This window comes from Acanthisitta chloris, unplaced genomic scaffold, assembly GCF_000695815.1.
Source record: "Acanthisitta chloris isolate BGI_N310 unplaced genomic scaffold, ASM69581v1 scaffold33778, whole genome shotgun sequence".
NCBI lineage: Eukaryota > Metazoa > Chordata > Aves > Passeriformes > Acanthisittidae > Acanthisitta > Acanthisitta chloris.
This window is the reverse complement of record NW_008689238.1, coordinates 39,558-65,810: the sequence shown is the minus strand read 5'-3', so window position 1 is coordinate 65,810 and position 26,253 is coordinate 39,558. Positions and strand designations below refer to the sequence as shown.

Below are 26,253 nucleotides of genomic sequence, written 5' to 3'. Positions count from 1 at the left end.
ATGGATCCTACATTCATGTGATTGACAGTGTACAATTTAACTTTTAGACTGCTGAAGTGCTGTGAACTTTAGTTAGTCTATTGCACTCTGAACTTAATGAGAAGCTGGGATATAGGAATTTCTGGTATGCTTACCTGCATTAGTTAGCAGTGCTTGGTGTGATTTGGTTGTCAAGCCATGAGGGTGCAGTGCCTTTTGAATGTTTGGTGTCCCACCTGGCTTATTTGTAGCTGTTGGTCCTGTCCTCTGTCATATTTACCTGTCCCCTGCCAAAACTTTGAATATCAGAGGGTGTCTACGTTGACACTAGGTAATTAGGTTGGAACAAATGAACTAGGGCCTTAATTTTGGGAGGGGGGAGTGGAGGCAGGGTGCACAGTGGATTTCTGTGACCAGTAGTATTAAAGACATGACTAACAGAAATAAATATTACTTGAAAAGATAAGGTAGTCAGGAGTTTTCTGCAATAAATGCAGCTGTTGTTACTTCATGCATATACAACATTTGGTTACAGGTTAGAATCAGTAATGACAGTGGAGGAAGGATGGATGCAAAATGCAGTGTCTTGAGTGAACTTGTCCTTACTTAATCCATATTATAATGTCATGCTATATAATAGGAAATAATCTGTAGGATGTATTTACCCAAATAAGATTTCTGAGTCCACTGGAACCTGGAGATTCCAGCAGAATGCTGATGGTTGTTGGAGCCAGGGTTATATTATGATTTAATGACTTTTCTGGGCTTCATTTGATGACCTGGCCTAGAAAAACATTTTGAAGTAATAAAGCGCCTGTTTGGCTCCAAACTAATGAGAGAAGCATTGCTCTTTGCATAAACTGTTCTTTAGGAAGAGCCACGGACAGCTACTAGTAAACCTTATTAAAAAGCTTAAGCAAGACTGAAGGAAAAAGACAACAGAGCATCTGAAATGAGTACACAAAAAAAAAGAAAAAGGAAAAGAAAAAAACAGAGGCAAGCCCACAAGGTTTTTGCCTCCCCTCCATGTGACTTGCAGCTTGCTGCACTTCAGTTGCGTCGCCTCTGAGATGTGTTAAAGTGCAGCTCAGTTTAATGAAGAGGTGGATAGGACAAATCAAGGCTAGAGACTATTTACAGCAGAGATTGGGTAAGTAAATGCAGCTGTAGCTAAGTGTTTATTAATGTTGTGCAAATTCTGCCGTGTCTAGCCTGCAGCATTTAAAAGAATACTCAGAGCTATCATTCTTTTGCTCGTTCTTTCTCTGTTTTACTTAAGCAATTTACCAGTGTTGGTGATACATACTGTGCAATAGATTTATGCATAAGACTGTTAAAGGATTTAATTTTATTTTTAAGACTTCCTACTGTAAAACATATAACTTTCCTTTAATTTCTTGGACTTACTTTGTTTTAAATTCTTTGCTATGTAAGTTACTGTTTCATCTGGTTTAGTGCAGTGCTCAAAATAATTTCAGTGGGAGTTAGCTGATAGTTTCTGGTGCCTTCCTGTTATTTTGGTTATTTTTCTCCTGTTGAGGGAGAGGGAAAAGCAGCTTATACTCTGAACCTTCTTCATATAGTATTTTCAGATTTCTAGAATCCAACTCCAGACCACTGAAAAATACTCAGCATCAACTTGTTCCATGAATTCATTCAGCCGTCCTAGTGGGATATGATTTCAGCTGTTTGCTTTTGTTCTTTGTCCTTTTATAAAGATCTGAGTGTGGTTTTATACTGAGTTTGATATAGTTTGATATAGAAAGTTCTGTTTGTCTATATAAATTTGTGTAAATTTAATAACAATATAAAAGATAGAGAAATATGAAGAGAGCTTTAGTTGTTTAAGACTTCAGGCTTCTGATTTTGATATGTTTTTGTCTCTAGCAATTAGAATGGACCTTGAAGTTGCTATAATGCTGTCCTGAAATGTTATTGCAGTCTTACTCAATTAGTAGTTTCCAGAATGGCTGTTTTAGCAGTTTCAGTGCCTGCCATTCAAGTATTCAATCTCAGTACAGAGGCAAAGAGCTGAGAAGGGGAAATGATTAATGTAGACTGTAAAGACCTGTACCAAAGCCTGATTTAAATCTTGGGAACTGAAAAAGGAAAAGCAAACTCATGTTGTTACTGCATTAAAGAAAATGTTTTAGCATTTATTATCTTGTGATGTAGAGTGTCATCCTTTTGCATCATCTCGCAGGAAAGAGGACATTAAATAGTAAAAATCACGATACACTATAATACCTGGATTAATCAGGATGCATTACCTTTTTCAGGTAATCACTCCATTTAGGAGGCTAATATTGTGTGCTGAGAACAGAAAAGAAATGGAGGACTGGATAAGCTCTCTGAAGTCCGTTCAGTCCAGAGAACACTATGAGGTAAGTTGACATCCTACTTGGTACAGCCTATTCTAGCTCAACAGATCAAGCTACAGGACACAGAACTGGAATATTCACCCCCTTTAGTGTGAAAAGTATGTCTAATGTCAGAGTGACACTTCACATTAAGAACTTCACTAGCAAAATGAGAGTTTATTTCACACTTTTGTTTAGAAGTTTGGAGGGAGAGCAGGCTAAATACCCTTTGGAAAATAGTTTTGGTGAACATTGTTTTGTTGTCCCCTATAATATGGAACCATAGGTAATTTCAGTCACTGTAGCTGTGTTCTGTACTTGCAAATTTGTCTTAACTTCTCCTTTACTAGACCGCACAGTTTAATGTGGAACATTTCTCAGGGATGCATAACTGGTACGCCTGCTCCCATGCCCGACCTACCTTCTGTAACGTGTGTAGAGAGAGCCTCTCTGGAGTCACTTCTCACGGCCTGTCTTGTGAAGGTAAAATAAATGCTTTCTTCCCCCTGTTCATAATGCTGTGTATGTAGACAGATGGCTGCAAGTTCAATAAGAGCAATGATTCCGAAAATAACGAGTAAGAAAAAGAACCTGAAGGGAGAAATCTATTCACTAGAGTGACCTGGGCAGAGGGAGTGCTAGTGATCTGACTCACCTTTTTGTGTTCCAGGTTGCTTTTCCAATAAAACAGTTCCTTTTGTTGCAGCAACCATGTTGCAGTGTGCTGGGTGGAGTGTTTGGAAGAAAAGATTAATTTGATTTGCACATCAAAAATGTGGAACAAAATGCATACAACTTCTTTGTAAGGAGCAGTGGAGGGGCTGATATCTACTCTCTGGCAACCAGTGGCAGGACTGAGGGAATGGCCTGAAGTTGTGTAGCGGAGGTTTAAGCTGGATATTAGGAAAAGCTTCTCCATGCAGAGGGTGGTTGGGCACCGGAACAGACTCTCCAAAGGAGTGGTCACAGCAGCAAACCTGGCAGAGTTCAAGAAGCATTTGGACAATGCTGTCAGGCAAATAGTGTGATCCTTGTGGATGTCCCATGCAGGGCCAAGAGCTGTACTCTAATCCTCGTGGGTCTCCTTCAACTCCAAATATTATGTGAAAATAGTCTTACAAGTTTGTAGGATCAGCATTTCTCAAGAAAAAATCATAATGGTAGTTTCTGCCCAAAATATAAAAAAAATCTTAACACTTTGTTCAGCATTGTGACCTCTTCCCCTCCAATTCTTGTTTGCTCTGTTGCTGCTGCCTGATGCTGCAGTATATGTGAGGCAGATGAGGGCAGATTTATTGCTTTAAAATTTCTCACATGCAGTGAAGGAGTAGAGATGTGGATGACTTTGCATACTGATGGTTCAACAGGTGAAATCCAGCACAAAGTAAAAGGAAGTGTAGCTAAGACTTAAGCATTTAGTTTATCTGGAGAAATGATATTTCATGAGCAACTATTTATAATAAGCTTGCAAGTTCTGTGGAAAAGTGGTAGCAAGTCTGTTTGTGCTAGAATCCAGCAGAAAATAAAGCATCTGTTTGACCTTATGATACGTCTGTCTATCTGAAATACAGAGATACTTAATTACCAAAATAGCTGATTGCCCAGGGAAGAGTCACAGTTACACTGTTCATAACTTGAGTTTTCAGCATGTCTGTAACCCAGCTGCAGATGCCTCTCTGTTATTGATGTTATTGCTATAATACTTGAGGTTTAAGCATAATAACGTGTATTAAGGAAATCTTACAAAGGAAACATAAACCCTCTGTCCTGAATTGTCCATGCTTTTAATATAGCTAATGGTGCAGTTGCCAAGGAACGGGACAAACCCGTTTCATAGAAATTAGAAATAGGATAGTTACTTCCAGGTTCTCTGGTGCATGTTTTCCACTGTTCATAAGTCCTTTGGACAGTTAAGGCAATTATGGTGTTCTCAATGTCTGACATTGGCAGATGGAAGTATCATGTGCTTAACTAAAATGCAGTTTTATTGCCTCTGTGTACCAATACAATTATAGTTGCTGAGGCAAAGGAAAGGATTTTCATAAAGAATTTATCCATTCATAAGTTAATATTGCAGCTTTTTTTAAAGATTGTTTAGCAAGAATTATTCTTGTAAGATTATCGATGTTAATGTTTGTAGTTCACCATTTCATATTTTTAGTGTCTGATTTTTGCTTCTACAAATGATGTTAATATACAAGATGTTGGCATTTACTTTACATTAAGGCACTTTCTGTAAATTCCAGATTTGGAGTTTGTCACCTTTCTGCAGAACTTATTAAAACTCATGCTAAATTTATCCACATTTCTGATGTCAATTGATCTTTCAGCGTTTTTTGCAAATAGCTTGTGAAGATAGTTTGGATTTGCTTTCACTGTTCCACAGTTTCGTAATAGTGTATGTCTGTATGTCGGTACTATGATATTCTTTTGTCTATTAATAAGTTTTCCTCCTATTCTTAGTTTACCTCTTACTTCTTAGCTACTAGTTGATATCTATTTTCTTTATTTTTTCCAAGGTTTTTTTAAAATAAAAAATAACTTTAATCATCTCTCTAATATAAATCATTTGACAGTTGATTCTCTTACTGGAATACTCCATACTTTATGCGCAATTCTGTATACTTGTAAAAACCCATGTTAACCATCCTAAATTTCTTCATCTTAAAACTGTATTTTGGTTTGATACTACGTCTTTCTCTCAAATTCTTATGTAACTGAGATCATGCTTCTGCCATTTGCATTTCTAATGCATTTCACCACTTATTTTTTTGACTTGTGTTAGCAGTATATGTGGTCGACGAGACAGTGTAGGAAGTATGGAGTCTTAAGATTTCCCAGACTTGTTCTGTGCTACTTTTCCCCATTATATAATTTTAAAAAACCTGTTTAAATATTCATGCCTTGCATCTGAAACCTTCGGCTCTGCTTTACGCTGGGAATCCATTTATATCTATACTAAATTCATTTACTTGTATGGTCATTGATCCTAGGCTACTCTATTATGCCTTGTATTGAGAAGCATGAGAGGCTCCTCCTCAAGAGATATTGGAGTTCTTCCTCCTCTTAGTGGTTTGGGTTATCGGCACACTAAGTTGTCTTGAAAGTAGCTTAGAGTTTTTGTACTCTTTGTGGTCTGATTCTTGACTGTTAGCTATAAGTAAAAATAAATCCCATTGATGACATTTTGCAGCTTTTGATACTTTAGATCAGTCCTGTATTATTTTATTCTCTTAGACATGCTGGTTTCCAGCAGCATTGCATGTCTGGTTTATTCAGCCTGACCACAAAACAAGCCTCATTTCTTTTGAAGATAAGATAGATGACTTCTTTTTTCAGAACACCTTTCCAGCAGTCTTTGGCAAAGGTTGACAGAATTAATTGCAGGTCTCACTGAATATACTCCTCTAATTTTGTGGAAGCTGCTGTAGAAAAAGTTGGTATGTTAATACCATAAAAGACTAGTGCGAACTTGCATCTTTTTAGAAGTCAGTGAGTCACTATGTATGTCAAACTGAAGATGTAAATTATATCAAGCCAGGCTTTATTCTTGCCACTGCTCAGAAAACAATCGAGTTTTAAAAAATTTACTTATGCACTCCTTTGAGATGCAATGCTGTTTCTCCCGTGGGTTCCTTCTTTTTTGTCTTCTCAAAGGATAATCTGCTTTTCAAATGTCTGTGTGTTGTATCGTTCTAGCTAGTTCTAAGGGACTGATCTTCATCCACAGTCTTTTTACAAGGACTGAGAAATTATGACTTTTTTGCCTTGCTTTAGAAATTACTCCAAACTAGCTGAATCAAGGGAGGCTTTTGGTTTTTATGCTTGTTTCTTTTACTCAGTTTAGCTTGCTGTATGTAAGGAGCCTAGGCCTAAGCAGTTTTTGGATATCAAATATACCTAATAAATGGGACATTGCAATTTAAATGAGGTGTTTTCTTCTGTGATGAATTGTGCAAAAAAATAATGTTGAAAGAACACTTTAGGATCAAGAAGTCAATCAATAAGATAATACTAGGATTAAATTACCTCTGCAAATGTACTTTGTGCACTTGGTCTTTTTTCATTATGATTGTGTATTTTTGCCCACAAAACTCTGTTGTTCTTACTCATTGCTCAGGGAATTGTACAGGCACTACTTGCACAGTCATTATCTCCAGTATTTTTGCCACATTTTTTGCACAGATTGCAAAGCGAGGAGTGGAGTCAGGAAGAGAAGGGACGTTCATTGTTAAAGAATGAAGGAGTAATAGAAAACCGTTCTTTACTTTATGGCACACCATGTCCCTCTGTAACCCTGGGGAAATAATTTAAATAAGATTTTTGATCAAATCAGAATTTGTGTGTTGTTTATAATCTGCAACCTGTATCACAGAAATGCTGAGTTTTCTGTAACTGCAAAAGTCAGTTGTAGCCGTTCTGAAGCCACTGGTACTTTGAAGATGTACAATATTGACAAAAGTCTTAATTGCAGTAGTAGTAGTACTGAGTGTAATAACAATGATGAGTATTATAATACTTTAAAAGGCCAGGAAGGAATTAGTATTGGTGTCTAAAAAGCAGTATTTCATTAGCTTTGGTAAATAAGGCAAATAGCTGTTGAAAATTGTTATGAACCAGAGTATGGCACAGCTCCATACTTATCAAGAACCACCCATTGCATGCAGTGACCCCGGGTCCTATTCTCCAAAAGTACATGATCATATAACCCAAGTCTTCACACCTGCATTCAGAAGATATATTGCAAAGTTATGTTTCATGTGTAACTTAACTTTTTATTGTACTTGAATTTGTAACATGAGTATTCTTTTAGTACTCTGTTTGTAATATTCAATTAACTAAGGGTGTCACTTATTTGGTGGAAATAGTAAAAAATACTAAAACTGCTGAATTTTATCCTTTATAACATAGACATAAGCTTCAAATTGGAGTGAAGTTAGGTTGCTGTTTTCACATTTTTGCTGCGGCTCATCCATCAATCATGTGACAGTGTTCGTGGAACTAAATGATCTTGAAATGTCCCCTCCAACCCAAATCATTCTGTGATCCTGTGAATGCTGCTTTTTGAAATGGCCAGGGGAGTTACTGTAAAAGCAGCAAAACTCTTTTTCTTGTTTCCTTCTCTTTCTAGAAAGTAAGAAAATGAGAGCTGAACGCTTACTTGCTTTCACGCATGTTCCAGAACAGTGAGGATTGTTCTCGCACTCCGATGTGGCTTGCATAGTCTCAATTCACTTTTTAAATTGATCTGGCAGTGGATCAGTGGAATTAAAATGGGAAATTTCATGATTCACAAGACCTTTTGTGCCATGGCTTAATGTTTTTTAATGGTAGATAAATGATGGACCAAAGCTTTTGATAATTTCCTGTCAAATATTTGTTTGAAAAGAGACTACTACTTCTGGTCTCCTGGCTAGTTCTCATAAACCTTTAATGGTCTTTGCCAAAATAATTTATATAATGCACTCTAAATAGAATGATGTCATGCACTTCCAGTAAAAGAAATGCCCACAGTTGTGTGCGTCAGTTTGGTTGAATATGCTGTCATTAACTGGTTATGTTAATTGGGTTGAACAAAATGCAGATAGTTACTAGATTGTCAAAACATCTGCCTGTACTACACACTTGTGCTGGATATTCCAATTAGGAGACTTCTAATCAATAACCCATAAGAAGTCAGGTTCTTTCTCACTTAATACAACCTCTTGGAAAATTTTGTAACAACTAGTATCCTGTATAAAAATATCACCACCTAACCCTTCACTTTCTCATCTTCTTGGAAAACAGGTGCCCCAAAGGCATCCTTTGAGCAAAGAAATAGAGCTCCTGTCTCAAAATACTTCTGTAAAACACTCCCATCAGCCTTTGCAAATTTAAGCCAGATATCTGAATTATGTCACTAGAGGAATAGAAAAGGCAAAACCACAGTTAAAGATATATTATGTACCTTGCATCTGAAAAAATGGGGGCCCATGTGGATTTGAGGAAACACTGTTAAATCCAGTTTAAAGAGTAAAAGCTGGAGTGATTTTTTTTTTGTAACTGAATTTTCTTTTAGTTAGCTTGTGTTAGGTGTGCAACACTAAGTGACATGTACTTGGCTGTCATATGGAATATCTGTGTTTAATGTTTTAAAAGGTATACAACACTGAAATACAGCAAATAACACAGTATACATGTTATATGTGTCTTCCAGTGTGTAAGTTTAAAGCACATAAAAGATGTGCTGTCCGAGCAACAAATAACTGCAAATGGACTACATTAGCCTCAATTGGAAAAGACATAATTGAAGATGAAGATGGTGTAAGTACTATTTATATTTACAGTATTTTCTGAAGCTGTTTCTTCTTTAGGGGGAAAAAAAGTAGGCTAAGCATAAAAATATTGTTGTGTGACCCACTGAAGTTAATGGTAGGTGGCTATTTTCCTGAATACTTTTCAAAGATTAATGTGGTATTTAGAATAGAAGTTATTCCTGTCTCATGATAAGTCTAGCAACTGTGTGCAGTAGAGTGCAGCTGTATTACAAGATTTTAAAGCCCACATGCACAGAACCTCTGAAGCTGGAGAATTGTTCCCAGAAGTTCCTACTGGTCTTAAGCAAAGGTGGCATTTTACAGTTACCATGCTGTTTTGGCTACCTATTTTGTGTCCTCCTTACCTATAGCTGTTCCCAGGAGATCTGTTTGGAATTCACTGAATTGTGGGGATTGTTTTGCCAGTGAAAGCAGAAATTTTAAAATTAGCAAGAAAAATAACAAAAAGCTTTTGAGAGGTTTATTGTGATAGATGGATGATTTTTACAAACAAAACTGTGTATGAGCCACTGGTGTCAAACTTCTTCCTAGAAGGTTAGTACTAAGTTTCACACCTGAGCATCCTGAGTTGTCTGTGGTATTAACAAGACAAAGAGCGCACTGAGTAAAGCTTTGCTCTGAATTTAGACTGCTTTATAAAGCTGTGACTTACCAGCCATGGTGAGTAGGTAAGTAAATCCACAGAAGTATTCTGCTGTCCTGCGTAGTGTTCTGAATTTTAGCTGTTTTGAAGTGGCTTGTGTCATGTAGTCAAGTTAACTGAATGGGAACTTGTTTGCATTATGGAGTCTCTGAACTTAACTGCTCCACTGTTTTATGGTTAGCTGCTGTCATAGTACCATGAATAAGGTGTGTCTTTCTTCATCAGGTGTCGTGTTTTCTGCCTAGCATGTGAAACAGCACAGTAATCCACATTCATAGTCGTTGCCTTGTGAGCATCAGTGTCACTTATCCTGACTGAGCAGAGTACAGCTGTGGGAAATGGTTTAAATCCATGTACACTTGAGAGACAGAAGCCTTTAATTTCTTTTTCTGAGTATTTAACTTTTATGGTTACTTCTCCACAGATAGCTATGCCTCACCAGTGGTTAGAGGGTAATCTGCCCGTCAGTGCCAAATGTGCAGTCTGTGACAAGACTTGTGGCAGTGTTCTGCGCCTGCAAGATTGGAAGTGCCTTTGGTGTAAAGCTATGGTAAGTGCAATGAACCACGTCCAAGTGTCTAGGGTTTTGCCAGCTTTATTGCTCACCATTATTTTTGTTTTGTCATTTCATAACCATGGATTAAGTAGAAGCAGGCAGCTTCTGCAGGCTCAGGTCTCTCCGGCGTTCAAATTTCTGATGACTGTCCTACTTGCTTCAGTTAATTTTGAATACGCTCACAAATGCAACTTTTCTTTAATAGGTGTTGTCAGCCAATGTGTTTTCTCTGCCTTCTTCTAGCTGACAACTGAAGGTTCAGATGCCTGTTACTTATACATAATAATAATGTTCGTTTCTTGTCTTTTTTTATTGTAGATATTACTCTAGTAATACTTTGGTAATACGTGATATTAATATTTATTAACATCAATGTAGTATTATTCTTATTAATGCAAAATCTTGAATTTGTCTTCTTCAAGACAATCTGTAGGTTGCTGATTGAAATTCTATTACATGCTATTGCTGTTTCCCCAATATATAGTTTTCTCTTATTTTTACCTGCTTGTCTAAAAAGATGGGTTTCATATGCAACTCAGCAGTTTATTTATTGTTGAAGCTTCTGGCGTAGAGATGTCCGAGGCTCTGTATGTGTAGGCAGTGGGAAATGATTGACATCTCCAGAGGTGATTTGAAATTTAGGTGAAGTGCAGCACCTTGTGCATGTGCCTCTTTCCTGTAACTGTGGAAGAGGCCTCTTCAATATGGCAGGTTGGTCTGGCTTGGTAGGTGTGCTAAATTTAGTGTCGATACATCTTCCAAAACAACACAGTGGACCAGGCAGGCCCAGAACTATTGCTTTGCATGTGCAGGGGGTGCCTGCTGCCACCAGCACAGATGTTGGCTGCTGGGAACTTGGTTTTCCCTCCCTTGTGGATGGAGGCAAGTGATTCCCTTGAAAGGATGATTCATATCTGATACAGGGTTGGCTGAAGATGAAGTTCTCCAAACTATTATTTTGTGAAATGAGTAACAACCTTTGTGGTTGAACACTAGTGTTTTTTCCTAGATTTGCTCCTCTTCCCTCTACACCTAAATGTTATATATAGCTCCATTTTTGTTACATAGATATGATATCAGTTATACTTTCACCTCAAAATTCCACTGGAGGAAAATAATTTTTTGTTTTATTTTGTAGGTTCACACTGCCTGTAAAGATCTGTATCCTCGTAAATGTCCACTTGGCCAATGTAAGGTATCGATCATACCTCCAACAGCACTAAACAGTATAGACTCCGATGGTACGTAGTACTGTAGTGTGTTCAGTGGTAGGTCTGGACTTGCAGTGCCTAGTGAGATCTGTATAAATAAACAAGGCTAAAATCATTCTGCTGAACAGGTAAATGCAGTCTTCAAATTTAGAGAGAAGTACTATTTTCTATTTTCTGTGTAGCTATTTGAAGGATTATTTAACTGTCATGTTTTTTTAAAATACTTTTGAAAGCTTCCCCAGTAGAAATTTTCTCCCATTTTATGTATGACCCATGACACTTTTCTAGTGAACAGTCAGAGTCCTCAGATGAAGTGGATTGGTGCATGCCTGGCATGCACCACTCAGAGTTCTCAAATTTTGGATAACTTTGCCTTATGCAGAGGTAAGCCAGCTGAACAACTCAGACCTCACAACCTCTTTACTAGGCTAAAGAGTTGAATTGCTTCCATAGCTTCTCTTAATTTATTTTTTTTTAAATAGAAGCAGTGTAGGAATCCTGTAACAGATCAAAAGCCAGCAAATGTTCAAAACTCAAAGGTGCCTTTTGGTGGCTCAGGATAGAGATGCAGGAGCAGTGCAAAACTGCACTTTAAAGGCAGAAAGTGGATTTAAATAAGGAGTGTCATGAAATCTTAACTGCTTTAATTTGATAGTTTGTGTTTGTGGCAAACGTAGACCAACAATTTTAAGACAATTCAATACATTTTTTGTATGAAGGTAGCAAAAGTGATTGTTTATGCTGTATATGTTCATTCTATTTGCTTACTATGTGGTTTCTTAGCCATCATGCTGATATTTATTATTCATACTAGGAAGATTGTTCCATATGTGAAATTATTTTTCTGGCATTTAAATAAATTAATCAAACCTTATTTTAAATGAGACATTATGATAATGTGGAATTAAATTAGCATCCTTTCATGCCAGTTTTTTTATTTGTAGCTTTAGTGTTTTTTTTAGCGATTGAAAACAACATAGTAATTTTAATATTACCTGAGACAAATGTCAAAATCTATACCTGTGATGTCTGATTTTGAGGTGTTGCTGAGAAACCACTACTTGCATGGACTGGTCATGTCAGTGACAACAGTGATTATTAGTACTGCTTACTAAGGACCTTGTAGAAAGTCTGGTGTAATTAATTAATACTTACATTGACTTTAATAGGCTTTGGATCACAAGTGAGAGTCTATTGTTCAATGATTCTATTATATTTGATAGTATAACTTCAGTCTGAGGAAAAAGGTTCTTATGCAAAGTCTCACCTGGGAGGAACTGAGTACAAGTAACTTTTAAAATCTGTGAGGATGCTTAGAAAGCTCATATAGATGTGGATGATCCAGATCAACCCAGTAAAGTTAAAGCACAGTAAGATTCAAACCCAGGCACTTGTAATTGAAATATATATTTAATAATCTGATAAAGGTAATCTGTGAAGGTAAGATTTGAGTAGATTTCTAAAAGGTTGCTAAACTTTGTCAAAGATCAATAAAGCTATTGTCTTCAGGATTTAACTAAATCTAGGCACTGAAATACCAGAAAGAATAAAACAAACTGGTAAATCTTGAGCAATTATGTTTTCTTTGCAGGACTAATGCTCAGTTTAGCATTTACACTATGCATGATAAAATGTGCTCCTTTTGTCCTTCATCCCTTTCTTCCTCTTTCCCATGATTTCTTTTTGTGTTGTTCATATTAGAAAACCTTATTTATTTCATTCTTTCTAACTATGTTCACAGGTTTCTGGAAAGCCACATGCCCGCCATCCTGTGCCAGTCCTCTTTTAGTTTTTGTTAACTCAAAGAGTGGAGACAATCAGGGAGTAAAGTTTCTTCGTCGATTCAAACAGTCGTTAAATCCAGCTCAGGTGTTCGATTTAATGAATGGAGGACCTCACTTAGGGTAATGACCTTGGAAATCTTGAGCAATCCTTTCCATAAGGGAATTTAGTGCAAAGTATAGTGTTGTGTTGTCCCCTTGTTGCTATAGTCCTATCACCAATATCTACTGTAACTTCCTGATTAAAATCAGAATTTCAGGATGAATTTTGGTGGATGAGGGGGATTGTAGGATAATATTTTCTTTCTATAAAAACTCGAAAATTCAAAATGAAAACCTGTCAGCTCAAGTGTTTTGTGGCTCTTTGGCTAGCTTTGACTTCTGTTAACTGGTAAGGCTCAAAACCATTACAAATGTTTAGATGCTTTCCTGAATACACAGTTGCCAAGGTGCTTTTCTTCCACTTCATATGCATAATTCAGATATTCCTGTGACTTTGTTGTGAATAGCTGTGGAATAAAACTATTGTCTAAAGGTGCTCCATATCTTTTTGAATTCTGAACACAAATGTCAGTGGGAGAGTCTGCAGTGGGTGATAGATAAGTACATGAAAACTCTTGTCATCTGCAAACTAGAACCAAAATATGGTTTAAAGGCAGCTTATGCAATTGTTCATCTCACAGAATTTGGAGCAAGAACATAATTGCAACCATTAGGCATTTCTACAAAATCTAAGCATTGATTGTGGAGAGATAAGGATGAAATTTGAATAGTGGTAGCCACAATCCAAGCATCTTTGCACATTCATAGAGATTGAATTCATACCCATTTTTCTGTTGCCTACCTTAATTTCACTCAGACATAGTGTTGTGCTTAAATGGCCTATTAGTATCAGTTTTGGCAAGTAGAAACACTAATTCTTGTACTCCTAAAGATGCAGAATTATTCTTCATGATAAAAATATAGATGAAAAAAGTGCACAAAAATTCAGTTCAAACAGTGGGCTAATATAAATGTCATGGAGTACAGCTGTGAATTTTAGTAATTATTACTGTGTTAAGGACATGTTCTATTAACTCCTTAAGTTGTGATATTTTGTCCATTATAACCCTGATAACCTGAGCTGACTCTAAGTTCCTTCTAGCTAACATTTTGTATATGTAATAATAATGACATCTAGAGTTCATCTTAATTGGAGAGACAATTCTTGAGAGAGGACAGTCTGAAAAATATTTCTGTTTTCAAGTTCTATTCCTTCAAGCTCTACTATGGCTGAGGAGGCTTATTTTTGGTTTGCACAGTTGTTGTAGGTCAGGTTGGTTGCTTTTAAGTGCTTTTCCCAAACAGTTTCCAAAGTGAGGTCCTTAGCAGTTATGCTGTTAGGTCATGTTGATGTCTTCTTTTTTTCTAGTAGATCAAAAAGCAGAGTTGCTTTCTATGAGGCAGTGTATTTCTAGGGGTTTTCTCCCTTTTCTCAGGGTAGGAGAAATTGTTCTGTTATCTACATATTTTCCCTAAATATCAGCCTCTTTTGTTCTGAATAAGTATCTGCCTATCATATGCAAGTGATGTTATTTTCTTTAGAAAAATTGTAAGTGCTTCAAAAAATTGTGTTCTTAATATGTTGCTTTTTAGGAATGGTTCTGAGATTATACATATTCTGGAAAATAACATGCATTAAAAATAAACATCTTTATTGTTCATATTTTAAGAGTTTATATTTTCCAGTTATTTTTAATTTTTTTTGAGTTTAAATCCCTGTTGTTTTCACCTCTTGGCTGTTTCTTCACATCTCATTTCTGTTCCCTCTGTGTCTCACCTTTCTGCTTGTTCTGTCTCTCTTGTCCTCCTTTTCTGTACTGCCCAAGTGTTGTATCCTGGAGGTGTTAAAAGTTAGAGAACAGGTGGAAGAGCCATAGGAAGCAAAAGCAGAATATGGCTTTAAGGATCTAATATAAAACATTTGTATTGTTTGTTGTACATCGTTGTGATCACCTTATGTTTAAAAATTGCCTCCGATGGTCCTTACATTACTTAGCTGCGTGTTCACCTGTATTGTGGAGCACATCCTGTTGTTGTATCTTAACCTCTTCTTGTGAAAAATCCCCAGTGGTGACTTCTGCTTCTGGCTGATGTGAGAAGCATGGAGCAGCTGCAATCTTATCACTTAGAAATTAAAAAAACTCAAACTAATAAAATCAATAAAATAATGTATATAAAATCCTGAAAACAATATCAAGGGATTTATTTTTTTAAGTAAAACTTGGCATGTTATTTATCAGAAATGTTGGTATAAGTGGCATATGCAGCAATAGATGGGCTGCAGGTAGGCTAAGTAGGTAGATGGTTGTATTCACATACCCCAGAACACTGAAGGAAGGATGGTTAAGGTGCTGTGCACCATATTACCTTTAACAGTTGCTAACGAATGTAACTGTTCTCTGGCTGATGGACGTGACTCGCTCTGACGGCTGCGTTTTCTCTGCAGTTTGCGGTTGTTTCAGAAGTTTGACAACTTCAGGATTCTTGTGTGTGGCGGTGATGGAAGCGTGGGTTGGGTCTTGTCAGAAATTGATAAGCTCAGCTTGCACAAGCAGGCAAGTGTGCATGCTTACTTTCATTGACTATAGTGGCTAGACTTAATTTTGTGTGCTCAGTTTTTCCTCGACTTGGTTCTTTTCTTTCTGGGGCCAAACTCATAGTTAATATATACAGATATATATATATATATGGACCAAACTCAATAGTTAGTTCTAAATGAAAATTTTCACTGATGTATACAGGACAAGTTGTCAGAGTTGCACAAATTGATTTACAAGCTTTAGACATCATCTATATAACTAACATTTTTGATTGAAATAACAGGCATTTGTAATCACTCGTATTTTTTGTTTCAAGTTTTCAATAGTAGATTTGTTCCTGTGTTGTGTTTCAGTGTCAGTTAGGAGTGTTACCTCTTGGTACTGGAAATGACCTTGCTCGTGTCCTTGGTTGGGGAGGATCCTGTGATGATGATACACAACTTCCTCAGATTCTGGAAAAACTAGAAAGAGCCAGCACAAAAATGTTAGACAGGTAAACCTAATTGTGCATATACATGATTTACCATGAGATTCAAATTGTATTTGTTTGGGTTTCTGATGACCTGAATTACATCTCAAAGGCAGTGTTCAGTGTGTTTGGGTTTTGAGTGCAGGTCATAATCATGAGGGAAATCCACGATGGCAATGGGGACAGCTCTTCAGTGTGCCTTTTAAACTAAAGAGTCAGAGAGGTGAGTGGTTGGTGGAACTAGGAAATGTATTGTCAGAAGATGTTGAAGAGGTGACAGTTTATCAAATAACTGATGAAGCTGCATAACTGCCTGTTAAAAGAAGTTGTAAGCATTAAGAAATTGTATAAATTCAAAATTGTTTTGAGCGGTTTTATGGTCTCCATGCATGCTATTAAACACCATTAAAGGTAACACCTTTATTTAGGAAACACCTGAACTCTGCCCTTCAGTGTGGGGAAAACTCATTTTGTGTGCTTTCACCCTTCATACAATTTCCTGAGGTTTGCACGAATTCTTTTATAATATGAATGTTTTGCTGGAAAATCTTTATTGTCTGCATTGAATGTCTCATAATTTGGTCACAAATGAGACTAATAATCAAATCATCATCAGATAATCTGAACAATAAAACAAATTATTGCCATTAATTTCAGTTATTTCACCCAAACAGTTTGCAATTAAAACTTCAGCTGCTTTTTTTCTTTTTAAACAGAATTTTCTGTGGTGTGAGAATGAATTTTCTTTTTGCTAATATGTTGGAGAGAAGGTAAAACTAACGTTCTGTAAACCTAAAAGCTGTTATGTATGTTTCAGGTGGAGTATAATGTCATATGAATTGAAATTACCAGCAAAGCCTTCTATTCTTCCAGTGACTGCAGAAGAGTCTGAGGAATGCCAGGTGGACCTTTATTTTTGTTTTGTTGTGCTTAACATGAGCTTCTGGGATGACAATATTTATATTTGAAGCATTTGTGTGAAAAATAGAAACACATGTTTTGTGATGTGCTAACTGAACCTAATTAATGTCTGTTCATGCTGCATATCTCAAGTGATTAGGGTTTCCAGCGTTTTGGAGACAAGGCTTGTATTCCTAAAGAAAAAAAAAGAAACTTTTTACATCTTGTGTTTGATCAGGTGATATCACCCAACTTTCTCTTTGTTCTTTCAGAGTGCTCAAAATCATAAGCATCATCAAAGAAAAGCTTAGTTTCTCTTCCAGATTAGATTTGTGCTTATACTATCTGATGAGGTTTCGATTCTGAGAGGGAGATGGTTTAATCAAATTAACTGGCATGAAAAGTCTGACTGAAAATGAGAAAATAATATATTCCAGAGATAGTTAATGCATATCAACTTTAGCTCAAAAGTACTTGAGAAGCTATAATTAATCAGCAGGCTCTTGAATAATTTAATAATTCAGGCTATTTTAATTGGCAAGGAGGTTATAACCTTTGAGAAATTGCTGGTTATGGAGATGCAAAAGGGCTGGGATCTTAACGGGGTTGCTTTGTACACAGCTCTGCTTCCAGTGTCAGCAATGCAAATCAAGGCTTTATCTTCTCTAATTTTTCAAGGCAGTTAAAATTTTCAAGTGTATCTTCATCATCATTTTGTTCCAGTTATTTCTGGCTTTGAAATTTTTTTAGCCTCTTCTGAAAATGGAAGGAACTGCTCATATAAACCTGATTTTTTTTGAAGATGAGTTCTGTAGGCTATATTGCCTGTCATTACTTGAGTTGGACAAAAGCATTTGGCTTTGAATATCATGTTCAATCTCTATTTAATTTTTTTGCATTGTTTACTGAGTTACAATATTTCAAAGGCATTATAATTAACCTTACAGTAGGTATTGTATTAAACTGCAGTTTGAAAAGTGAATGGCAGTACATGTTTGATTCTTTTTTTTTTCCCCTCCCTCCAGTTTCAGGAGACTAATTTCACTTGGCTTCCAGAAATCTTATACTGATATTTGATAAACAGGAATTCATTCTGACAGATCAGATGTTTGTGCCTTGTTTTTTCCCTTGAAATGAAAACTGTCAGAGTTCTACACTGAAGGCTGATTTTAGGAGAAAAAAACAAAGTGGTATATCTGCCTGCTCCATATCATGGGCAGAAAGACATGTTAAGAGATGTTAAGATATTCTTAAAGGAAGACATTGGGATCTTTCAGAACTGCATTTATTTTTAGCTTTAGATTTGGAATTTGATTAGAATTTTTCTTTTAAATTGAGGTCTGGATCTACAGCTATTTTGAGAGAAAGTATAGTGTGTGAGGATGCATTTCTGATCCATTCTATAAATTTTCCTGAGTATTTCAGAATTTGTAATTCTTAACGGACTTGTAAAGACTAAGCCTTTTGCTCCTTGAGCATTTGTTTTGCTAACATGATACCAGTTTAGCAACCCTTGTCAGTCGTGGTACTTGAGGAGTAAGAGCCCATCTGATAGTAAAGAGAAAATTCTGGATTATAACTGCAAATGTTTGGTTTATTCTTAGTTGAGAAATTTGAGGAAAATTTTGCTTATTTTAGAAAAAAGATATTAGATGATAACATTTTTGGTTGTTACAAATCTAAGAAGAAGGTAATTTTTTTTCTGCTTCATGGACTATTTTTAGCCTAGAAATAACTTACTATTTCCTCTACAGAAGGAAAAGAGCTGTGGATCAAGGTCTCAGATGTGGTGTTACTTTCAACATTAAAAATCTGGTGCATAAAATACAATATGCAGGTAGAATCTGCTCTGCCAGCCACTTGTCCCTGTATTAGATCTGAAATGGAAACCCTGCTATTTTTGGAGGCATTTAAACTCACTGCTTGGTGTTAAACTGCTGAAATGTGTGGAAGTTGAAGTCTCTTTTCTCTGTTTTCAGATATCTGCTTATGAGGACTCAGTTGCTGCTCATCTTGCAAAAATTCTCAATTCTGATCAGCACTCAGTTGTCATAGCATCTGCCAAGTAAGTTGATAAGCTGCATGTACAATGTATGGGATGAATTCCCTGTGTAACATCATCACCATAATAGCCTGGTGTCTGAGCCTGACTTTCATGTGCCTGGCCTGACTGGCTTGGCCTAATATATCTTGATTTATACTTTTTAGAGTGGATGGTTTTTTTCTGCAAAATCTTTATATGGTATGGTTGTAATGGATGGCTTAATAATACTAAATTTAAATACTGAACTTAACCTCCCAATATTAATATAAAGTGATTTTTAAGCACTCCAGTGTGCAGCTTAAATGTGAAACTAACTTAGTGTTACTAACGCAAATATGCGATCTACTTCATATTATATTTCTTCTGGTTTTGGTTGGGGGTTTTGTTGTTTGGGGTTTTTTAATCCATACTCATATACTTAAGAGGACAAACAACTTCACCAGTTTGAAGTAGAACTTCAGCTTAGGTAGCTTTGTCATAGCTCTGTCTACATCAGTTCAATCAATAGTGGTCTCAGACCACAGTGATTTCATTTCCCCAAACTGAAATATTTTAAAATGAGAGAGAATTGTCAAATCATGGGCATCATCTGAAATCAGAAGTATTCTGTGTGTACCTCCTTAAAAAAAAAAAAAATCTTATATTTTGCAATATGTAAAAGACCAGTCATAGAATCTTCAAAAATACATCTGGATTTCGTTGCATCTCTGTTTTTTTCCTCCTAAAAGCAAGTTAACAAAATTGCATGTTTAAAGTATACATAGCACATGTACAAAATTAAACTGCAGTATTTTATTATAATTCCAGATGGTAAGTTGGGTCTGTAGCTTGTAAAATCTGTTTAATTTATGTCAAATAAATTTCAACCAAGTGAACAGTACTAAGCAATTATCCACACCTCATCAGTAAGTCTGCTGTCTGTCTGCAGTGTAGGTAATAAGAACTAAGTCTTTTTCTGATTTATACAGTGTAAAATCATTGCAGTTACTGTAGTTTGCATAGATATGCTCAGGGTCAGCAGAGGTGCAGAAGCATGAGCTGTGCAGTAGGATATGTATGGCCATATGCTTTCATCTAAGAAGAGCTCCATTCAAGTTAGTAGATTTTCTCTATGGTTTCTAAGCTCCATCTTAGCATGGGAGGTTTGCAAGACTGAAGTTATCAAAATGAATGCAACTTAGCAAAGTCCCCTGGTATGGAAGGTGTGCAAACAAGGAAATAGATAAAACAGTTGTGTTTATTTCGGATCTCAGAAATAAGAGACTGAGGTACAATGCATGCAAAGGCTTAAGTAAAAGAAAGGAAGAGTATTTTGGTTTAAGCTTCTCACATAAACTTTGCAAGACATGGAAAAGTGTCATCTTCTTTGCAAGTATGATCACAGAGTTCAGTTTCCAATGAGAATGATTTATATGAGTGTGTGTATAAATAAATTGCCATAAGAATTTAATATTCAGATTGTATCTATTTTATTTCACTTGATTTCTCCCCGTCCCTTTTTTTATCTGAAGGATATTATGTGAAACTGTAAAGGACTTTGTTGCCAAAATAGGGAAGACTTATGAAAAACCAATGGAAAATGCAGAGGAAGCTGATGCCATGGCCATTAAAGTAAGACACTGACTGTGTTCAGGTTTAAAGTTGTGGGGTTTTTAAAGTTTGTATTTCATGGATGTTTAATTTTCAAATCGCTCCAGGATGCCTAGCTTGGCTTTCCTTTCAACCAGTGACTTGAGAATTCTTATTGCATAGAACAGTTACTTCCAAACTGTCTTGAAACTCTAGGATCTCTATAAACTGTTAACACTTTTTTCCTTCATAAAGGATAAAGTTCATGGTATTTTACATAGAGATAAAAAGAAAATTATTTTTTTTTTGCATTAGGAGTTACACTTCTAGGGATTGAGTTAGGAACAGGAAAACTGGGATAATGAAGAGTGAGTATGCTGTGAGAATGAAGGGAAGAGAGACAACAATGTTAAAAATAGTAGTTTAAGCTGCAAAATGTAGAGATCACGTTGGAAAAACATTAGGGGAAAAAAACAACAGAAGGATTTGCTATGAGACATGAAATTTACATGAGCTGAAAAGAAAAGAAGAAAACAAAATCCCTGACAATCCCAGAGTCAGAAAATGTACTTGCTAAGTGGCAATTAGTGGTTCACATTTCTATCCAGTGCACATTTTAGAAAAAGAATTCTTCTTTTTTACTCTTCCAAGGCTAGAGTGTGTTGCTTTACTTTCCCTTAAGCACAGAAAATCACCTCTTTTCCAGTGTATCTAGAGAGAGCAACTACTTAGTGTTGGGTAGAGGTGTTTGACAGTGTCTGTTTCTGACTTGAGCCTCTTTGCTCTGTGGCAACTTACTTGCTTAAATGCACAGCTGTGCTGCAAGAACAGCCCCATGTGTCTCAGTCTAAGTGCTGGGCATGTTTCCATAGGTTAACTCTCCAAACTGGGGTACTAAGCACCCATAATTTCTTATAATACATGGCATAGGAAAATCCCTGCTGGTTTTCTGTGCTGCAAGCCATTGGGAGAGGAGTAAGACCTAATCTGTACCCAGGTTATGTGGCAGGGTGAGTTTAGCATGGTGTGTTATTTAAATCTGAGTGTAGGGTTTTTTGGTTATAATTGCTCTAATCTGGCTGAGTGTCACAGAGTAGGTCTGCAAAAAATGTCATGCAGACCTACTCATAATCTGATATTCCAAAATGCTGAACCTAAGTTTGTGTTTTCTGTAAGGTATAAGATAGGCACTAAAGACACCTACAGTTTCAAATACAATCTGGTACCTTATTTCCTGGAAATATTCGCATGTTCGCTGTTGGGTTTTTTTGATGTGTGTGTTCCACTTTGTCTTAGTGCTCAGAGTTAAATGAGAAGCTAGACCTATTGCTCCAGGCTCTTCACACAGAAGCTCAGGCTGCTCCCATTCTCCCAGACATTGCTCCCCCCATTGTGGAAGAAGAAGCAGAAGAGTTTTCAAGTGAAGAATCCTTGTCTGAAAGCAAAGAGCAATTAGTGGAGTGTGTCTCAAAGTCTTCCACCCAGAAACTCTTCAAATCAAGGGAACAGTTAATGCTCCGAGCAAACAGCTTGAAGAAGGCTGTGAGACAGATCATTGAACAAGCAGAAAAAGGTGCACATCAGCAACAGTTTGACCTGTACTGATAGACTGTGATAAGATAATGATGTTTGGGTTTTTTTAAAAAACTAGAATAAGTTTTTATTATCAAAATTTGATTTCTGCATCCTTGCATATATAAAGTTACATGCTTATTACAAGCTGCAGGAGAAAGATATGCATCTTATTAGGATGTTGATGACTGCCTGCAGGCATGAATTCTTATGTATGCATGTGTGCACACATCTAAAAGGATGCTTCTTTTTTAACTGTTATCCTCTGCAAAATGAAAATTGCTGACAGCAAATCTTTATTAACTGGTGAAGAATTGCTAGACTCTTTGGCAATAGAACTCTTTTGTTAATATTTTTGAACTTAAAACTAACAAATAAAAAGGCTATTTTTCCACGTGTGCAGTTTTTTAAAAAAATATTGAAACTTTGTCTTTTTTTTTAATAAGTAGTTGTGGATGAACAGAATGCTCATAGTGAAGAACAAGTAAACCAGTCTCCAATAGAATATGGCAAAGAAGTGGATGAATCCAAAGAGGAGGAAAAAGAGGAAGATACAAAGGAACTTGAATCTCCATCGAGTGAGTAAATTAGGAATAAAAAAATTTTAAATTATGTGGTCCCCTTATAGCTGCATTATGGAGCATAACTGGCATCATAATTAAAAATACTAACATCCTCTTTCAGTGGAAACTAGTCACGAATTTTAATAGATTTGCATAAATAAATGTTAAGGGAAAAACGAGGGCGTTTAGATGAACATTCCTTTGAAATGTATTTACAAAGCTGAGGAAGTATTTGTTGGGGACAGAAGTGCCTGAATTTAATCCAGTGTTCACACTCACCTTTCCACATGAACCTGAGGAGGGACTAGAGCCTAGGTAATGGTGGCAATAGCATGTCTCTTCTTGAGTCTCAAGCCGCGCAGTAATTTTAGGAAAGCTGCTTCTTAGAGTAGGTGAAAATTGCAGTCTTTGCCTTATTATCCAAGGGGACAGTGGTACACTGCAGGTGAGGTTACAAGATGGTCTGTGAGTCATGGACAAACAGTGGTAGCTGGTGGACAGCAAAACTGATACTCTAGATACTTGGTGAGCAACTTCTTGTAGCAAAATGAGATAAGTTGCTTGAGATTGCATCTCCTTTTGTTACTCCAACCCACACCAATGTCAAAAGTTTTTGTCCTCCTGGGGCTCTGCTCTGAAGCTGGTGCCTGTGTCGGTAGCTCCTACTTTAGAAATATGACATTAGTCTCCTGGGGCTTCTGTTGATCCAGAATCTCATGTTTTCTCCAGAAATCAATGTCAGACTTTCTCCAGTGATTGTCTCTTCATTGGCCCCTTTCCTTTTTCCTTGGTTATAGGAATAAATGCATGTTGGTTGTCCCTTTTCAATAGTAGCTCACAGAGGATGTTGGTCCTACGGATGACCCAATCCTACTGCCATAACTATATAATAAAATAAAAATTTACATGTGTGTAGTAATATATTAAACTCCTCATTTCTTGGTCGTATCATTCCTGCATTTAATGGGGAGCAGTATTATTCTTCATACATCTGATATGTGTGAAATAGAGTGGATATTAATGCTGTCAGTGGACAGTAGATGTTTAGGGACAAAGCATGAAACATTAATTCAATTATCTGCACTGAAACATCAGTTTTTCTCATTAGGGCTCTAGTTTTTATCAGAGCATGAACAGCAAAAGTTTATCTTTATTGCAGTTATTCCCATGAGTCTTATCTGTCAAATAAAGAGCAGCTGCTCTGTTGATTTTCCTATTTAATATAACTGCCTTGTTCGCAAGTACAGAAAGAACAGACTGTGTGAATAGTGCTGTGAATATTTCAGTAACATTATGAAAAATGAATGTCAATTTTGTTCTGAGTGTTACATTTTACCTTCCAAGGATCTTCCTGGTCATTTGATGAAGATAATGTTTTTCCATATGTTGATACATTCATCTAAATATTTAATAACTCATTAGGTATCACTTGCTGGTTTTATTCCTTTTCTTTTTTTTGACATCATTACAGTGCTTTGTCATGGACAGATACAAATCGTTGTATTGCTATCCTGCAATACTGTAGCATTTTGTGATAACTGCTATGGCTGTTATACAGATGTTGAAGTCAGAAAGAGCTGTTAATCCACTCGGTCAGACCTTTCATATAAAACAATCCAGAAAAATTCACTCTCTTTTCTCTGTCCTGTGTTTAATAATTTCTGTTTGACATAAATAAGTCATCCAGAAAGGTGTGTAATGTTATTCCCAGGATACAAGAAGGTAAAGAATTTGCCATTTCTTGGAATGTTCTATGCTAGATTAATACCACTTTAAGAAAAAAGTGAATGCACAAATCCTGATCTGAATTGATTTGAACACAATGTCTAAATCCTTGTTATAGTTATTACGTTTGTCTCTAGATTTTCTCATTCTGCATTTTCTTTCCATTAGTGTCTTCATACAGTACACCCACGTTACTCTCAGGATGAGTTATGATTGATGTGAACTGATCTGCCCCCCTCTTGCCACAAAAGGCATATATTCTGTCCTTCCCACCACATTTGTGGTTCTGTTTTCCTTCTGTTGTCTTGGTGCTAGTCGTGCTAATTCTATTTTTGCTGAATTAGTTTTCATGTTTTGAGAGGAATAAATCAGATCACCATGAAATAATAATTATTTTTTTCTGAGCTTCTTAAGATGGTCAATGTACAAGTTGTCCAAAGCTCAAGTAGTTTTAATATGTAAGGTAATTTGGAGCAGAGGTAGCCAGGAAGTATCTGTCTGTGACCATCTGGCGTGTGAAGCTTTCAGCATGCACAAGGAAATGCTATAACAAAGCATTTGGTAATACCCAAATTTTTTTCCTTGGGGTACCAATTTCTGACAATGCCTGATGGGGCTGAATTTCACAAAGATTAACTCCCCAGGCTAAAGCAAGGCACTGGTGAACTCTCTCGGGCTGCATGAAACAAGTTCTGCATCTGAAGTCAGCCGTTTGCAAAGCTTGTCCTTCATTGCCTCTGGAGGCAGCCCAGGGGAAAACTGGCCTCACTGACCTACCAGTTACTCTTTATGAATATCTTCTCTTTCACCTTGATTTTCTTCCTCTCCTTTTTCCTGAGCCTTTGTCACCAATGAATACATAAACTACCAAATCTTGCTGTCTATCAAGGTTTTATTATCCATCTTCTCAAAAATTTCAACAAATATTTTAATCATTTTGGGAATTGCTGGTTTATTTTGGGGGTTTTCTTTTGGGGAAAAAAAAAAGGTGGAAGACTGATGTCCCCTACAATCTCTCTACATGCAGAAGGCAAGTATGAATATGGCTTTTTCCCTTCCCTTGCAGTTTTCAGCATGGCTTTAAAGATGTCAGAGCTTTGTCTGATGTTTTCAGAAACCTGATGCAGGCAGGGGGCCCATTTTAGCTGTTTGAAGAAAGTAGTGTGGCTGTTGAAGAGGTATTTCCATGGCCTATGGGTTAGAATAGCTATCTATATTAAAACGGTTATAAATTATAATGTACTATATAAAGTAAACATAAATTGAATTTAACTTTACATTTTATTAGTGACATGTTTATCAGAAGCTTACTACAGCATTAAATGTTATTGCATTTAAAGGTGGATATAATACATGTTTATAAACACATCTGCATTTAATACGTATAATACTTTTGCTAGTAGCTTGAAGCGTAAGTTGGGAACTCCTCATCTTGAGTGCCATGCACATTTGTTCATTTTGATTTGTGTTTGTCACTTAATCTGTTTCTGAGTTTTCTTCCCTGTATTTAGAAGAAACATTGGTGTAAGGGGGAACGACATTTCTCGTGAAATGGTAACAGATTAAATTAATGCTTTTGAAATATTTTCAGGGCTGTAAAAACTATGTAGCTGGCAATGTGATAATAGGCCTAATTAGTGCTCTTTACTTTTACTTCTTCTACACAGCTAAAACTGCACCAAGATCTCCCGATCGACGTACAAGCCGAGGTATCCATTCTCAGACAGGTTCTTTCTCTGCTCCAGCATTGGCTGCAAGCAAGGAAAACCTCCCAGTGCTTAACACAAGGATTATCTGCCCAGGTAGTTACAATTTTGAAATCTGCTGTTCCTTACCCTACTTTAATATTACCTTCCGGTCTCCAGTTCGTTGTCAAATAGTGACTTTTACTTCATGCCCTAAATTTATTTGAACCGAAATACACATCTTTGTGTTGTATCATATAGGAGGAAATGCGTAATAATGTAGAAGATTTCTGATCA

The 26,253-nt window shown here is 36.5% G+C and overlaps 1 protein-coding gene across 1 annotated transcript in view; it reads left to right on the top strand.

Moving 5' to 3' along the window:
* Positions 1 to 2,264: 2,264 nt before the first annotated feature.
* Positions 2,265 to 26,253, top strand: part of DGKH (diacylglycerol kinase, eta) — a 49,505-nt gene continuing 25,516 nt past the window's right edge. The window contains exons 1-14 of the mRNA XM_009081341.1: positions 2,265 to 2,363; positions 2,690 to 2,822; positions 8,536 to 8,642; positions 9,724 to 9,849; positions 10,994 to 11,096; positions 12,808 to 12,970; positions 15,336 to 15,444; positions 15,783 to 15,922; positions 16,716 to 16,800; positions 18,778 to 18,863; positions 20,354 to 20,453; positions 21,708 to 21,984; positions 22,433 to 22,561; positions 25,939 to 26,073. Coding sequence (XP_009079589.1) covers positions 2,310 to 2,363; positions 2,690 to 2,822; positions 8,536 to 8,642; positions 9,724 to 9,849; positions 10,994 to 11,096; positions 12,808 to 12,970; positions 15,336 to 15,444; positions 15,783 to 15,922; positions 16,716 to 16,800; positions 18,778 to 18,863; positions 20,354 to 20,453; positions 21,708 to 21,984; positions 22,433 to 22,561; positions 25,939 to 26,073 — 1,747 coding nt within the window. The 5' untranslated portion in view covers positions 2,265 to 2,309. The remainder of the gene's footprint in view (positions 2,364 to 2,689; positions 2,823 to 8,535; positions 8,643 to 9,723; positions 9,850 to 10,993; positions 11,097 to 12,807; positions 12,971 to 15,335; positions 15,445 to 15,782; positions 15,923 to 16,715; positions 16,801 to 18,777; positions 18,864 to 20,353; positions 20,454 to 21,707; positions 21,985 to 22,432; positions 22,562 to 25,938; positions 26,074 to 26,253) is intronic.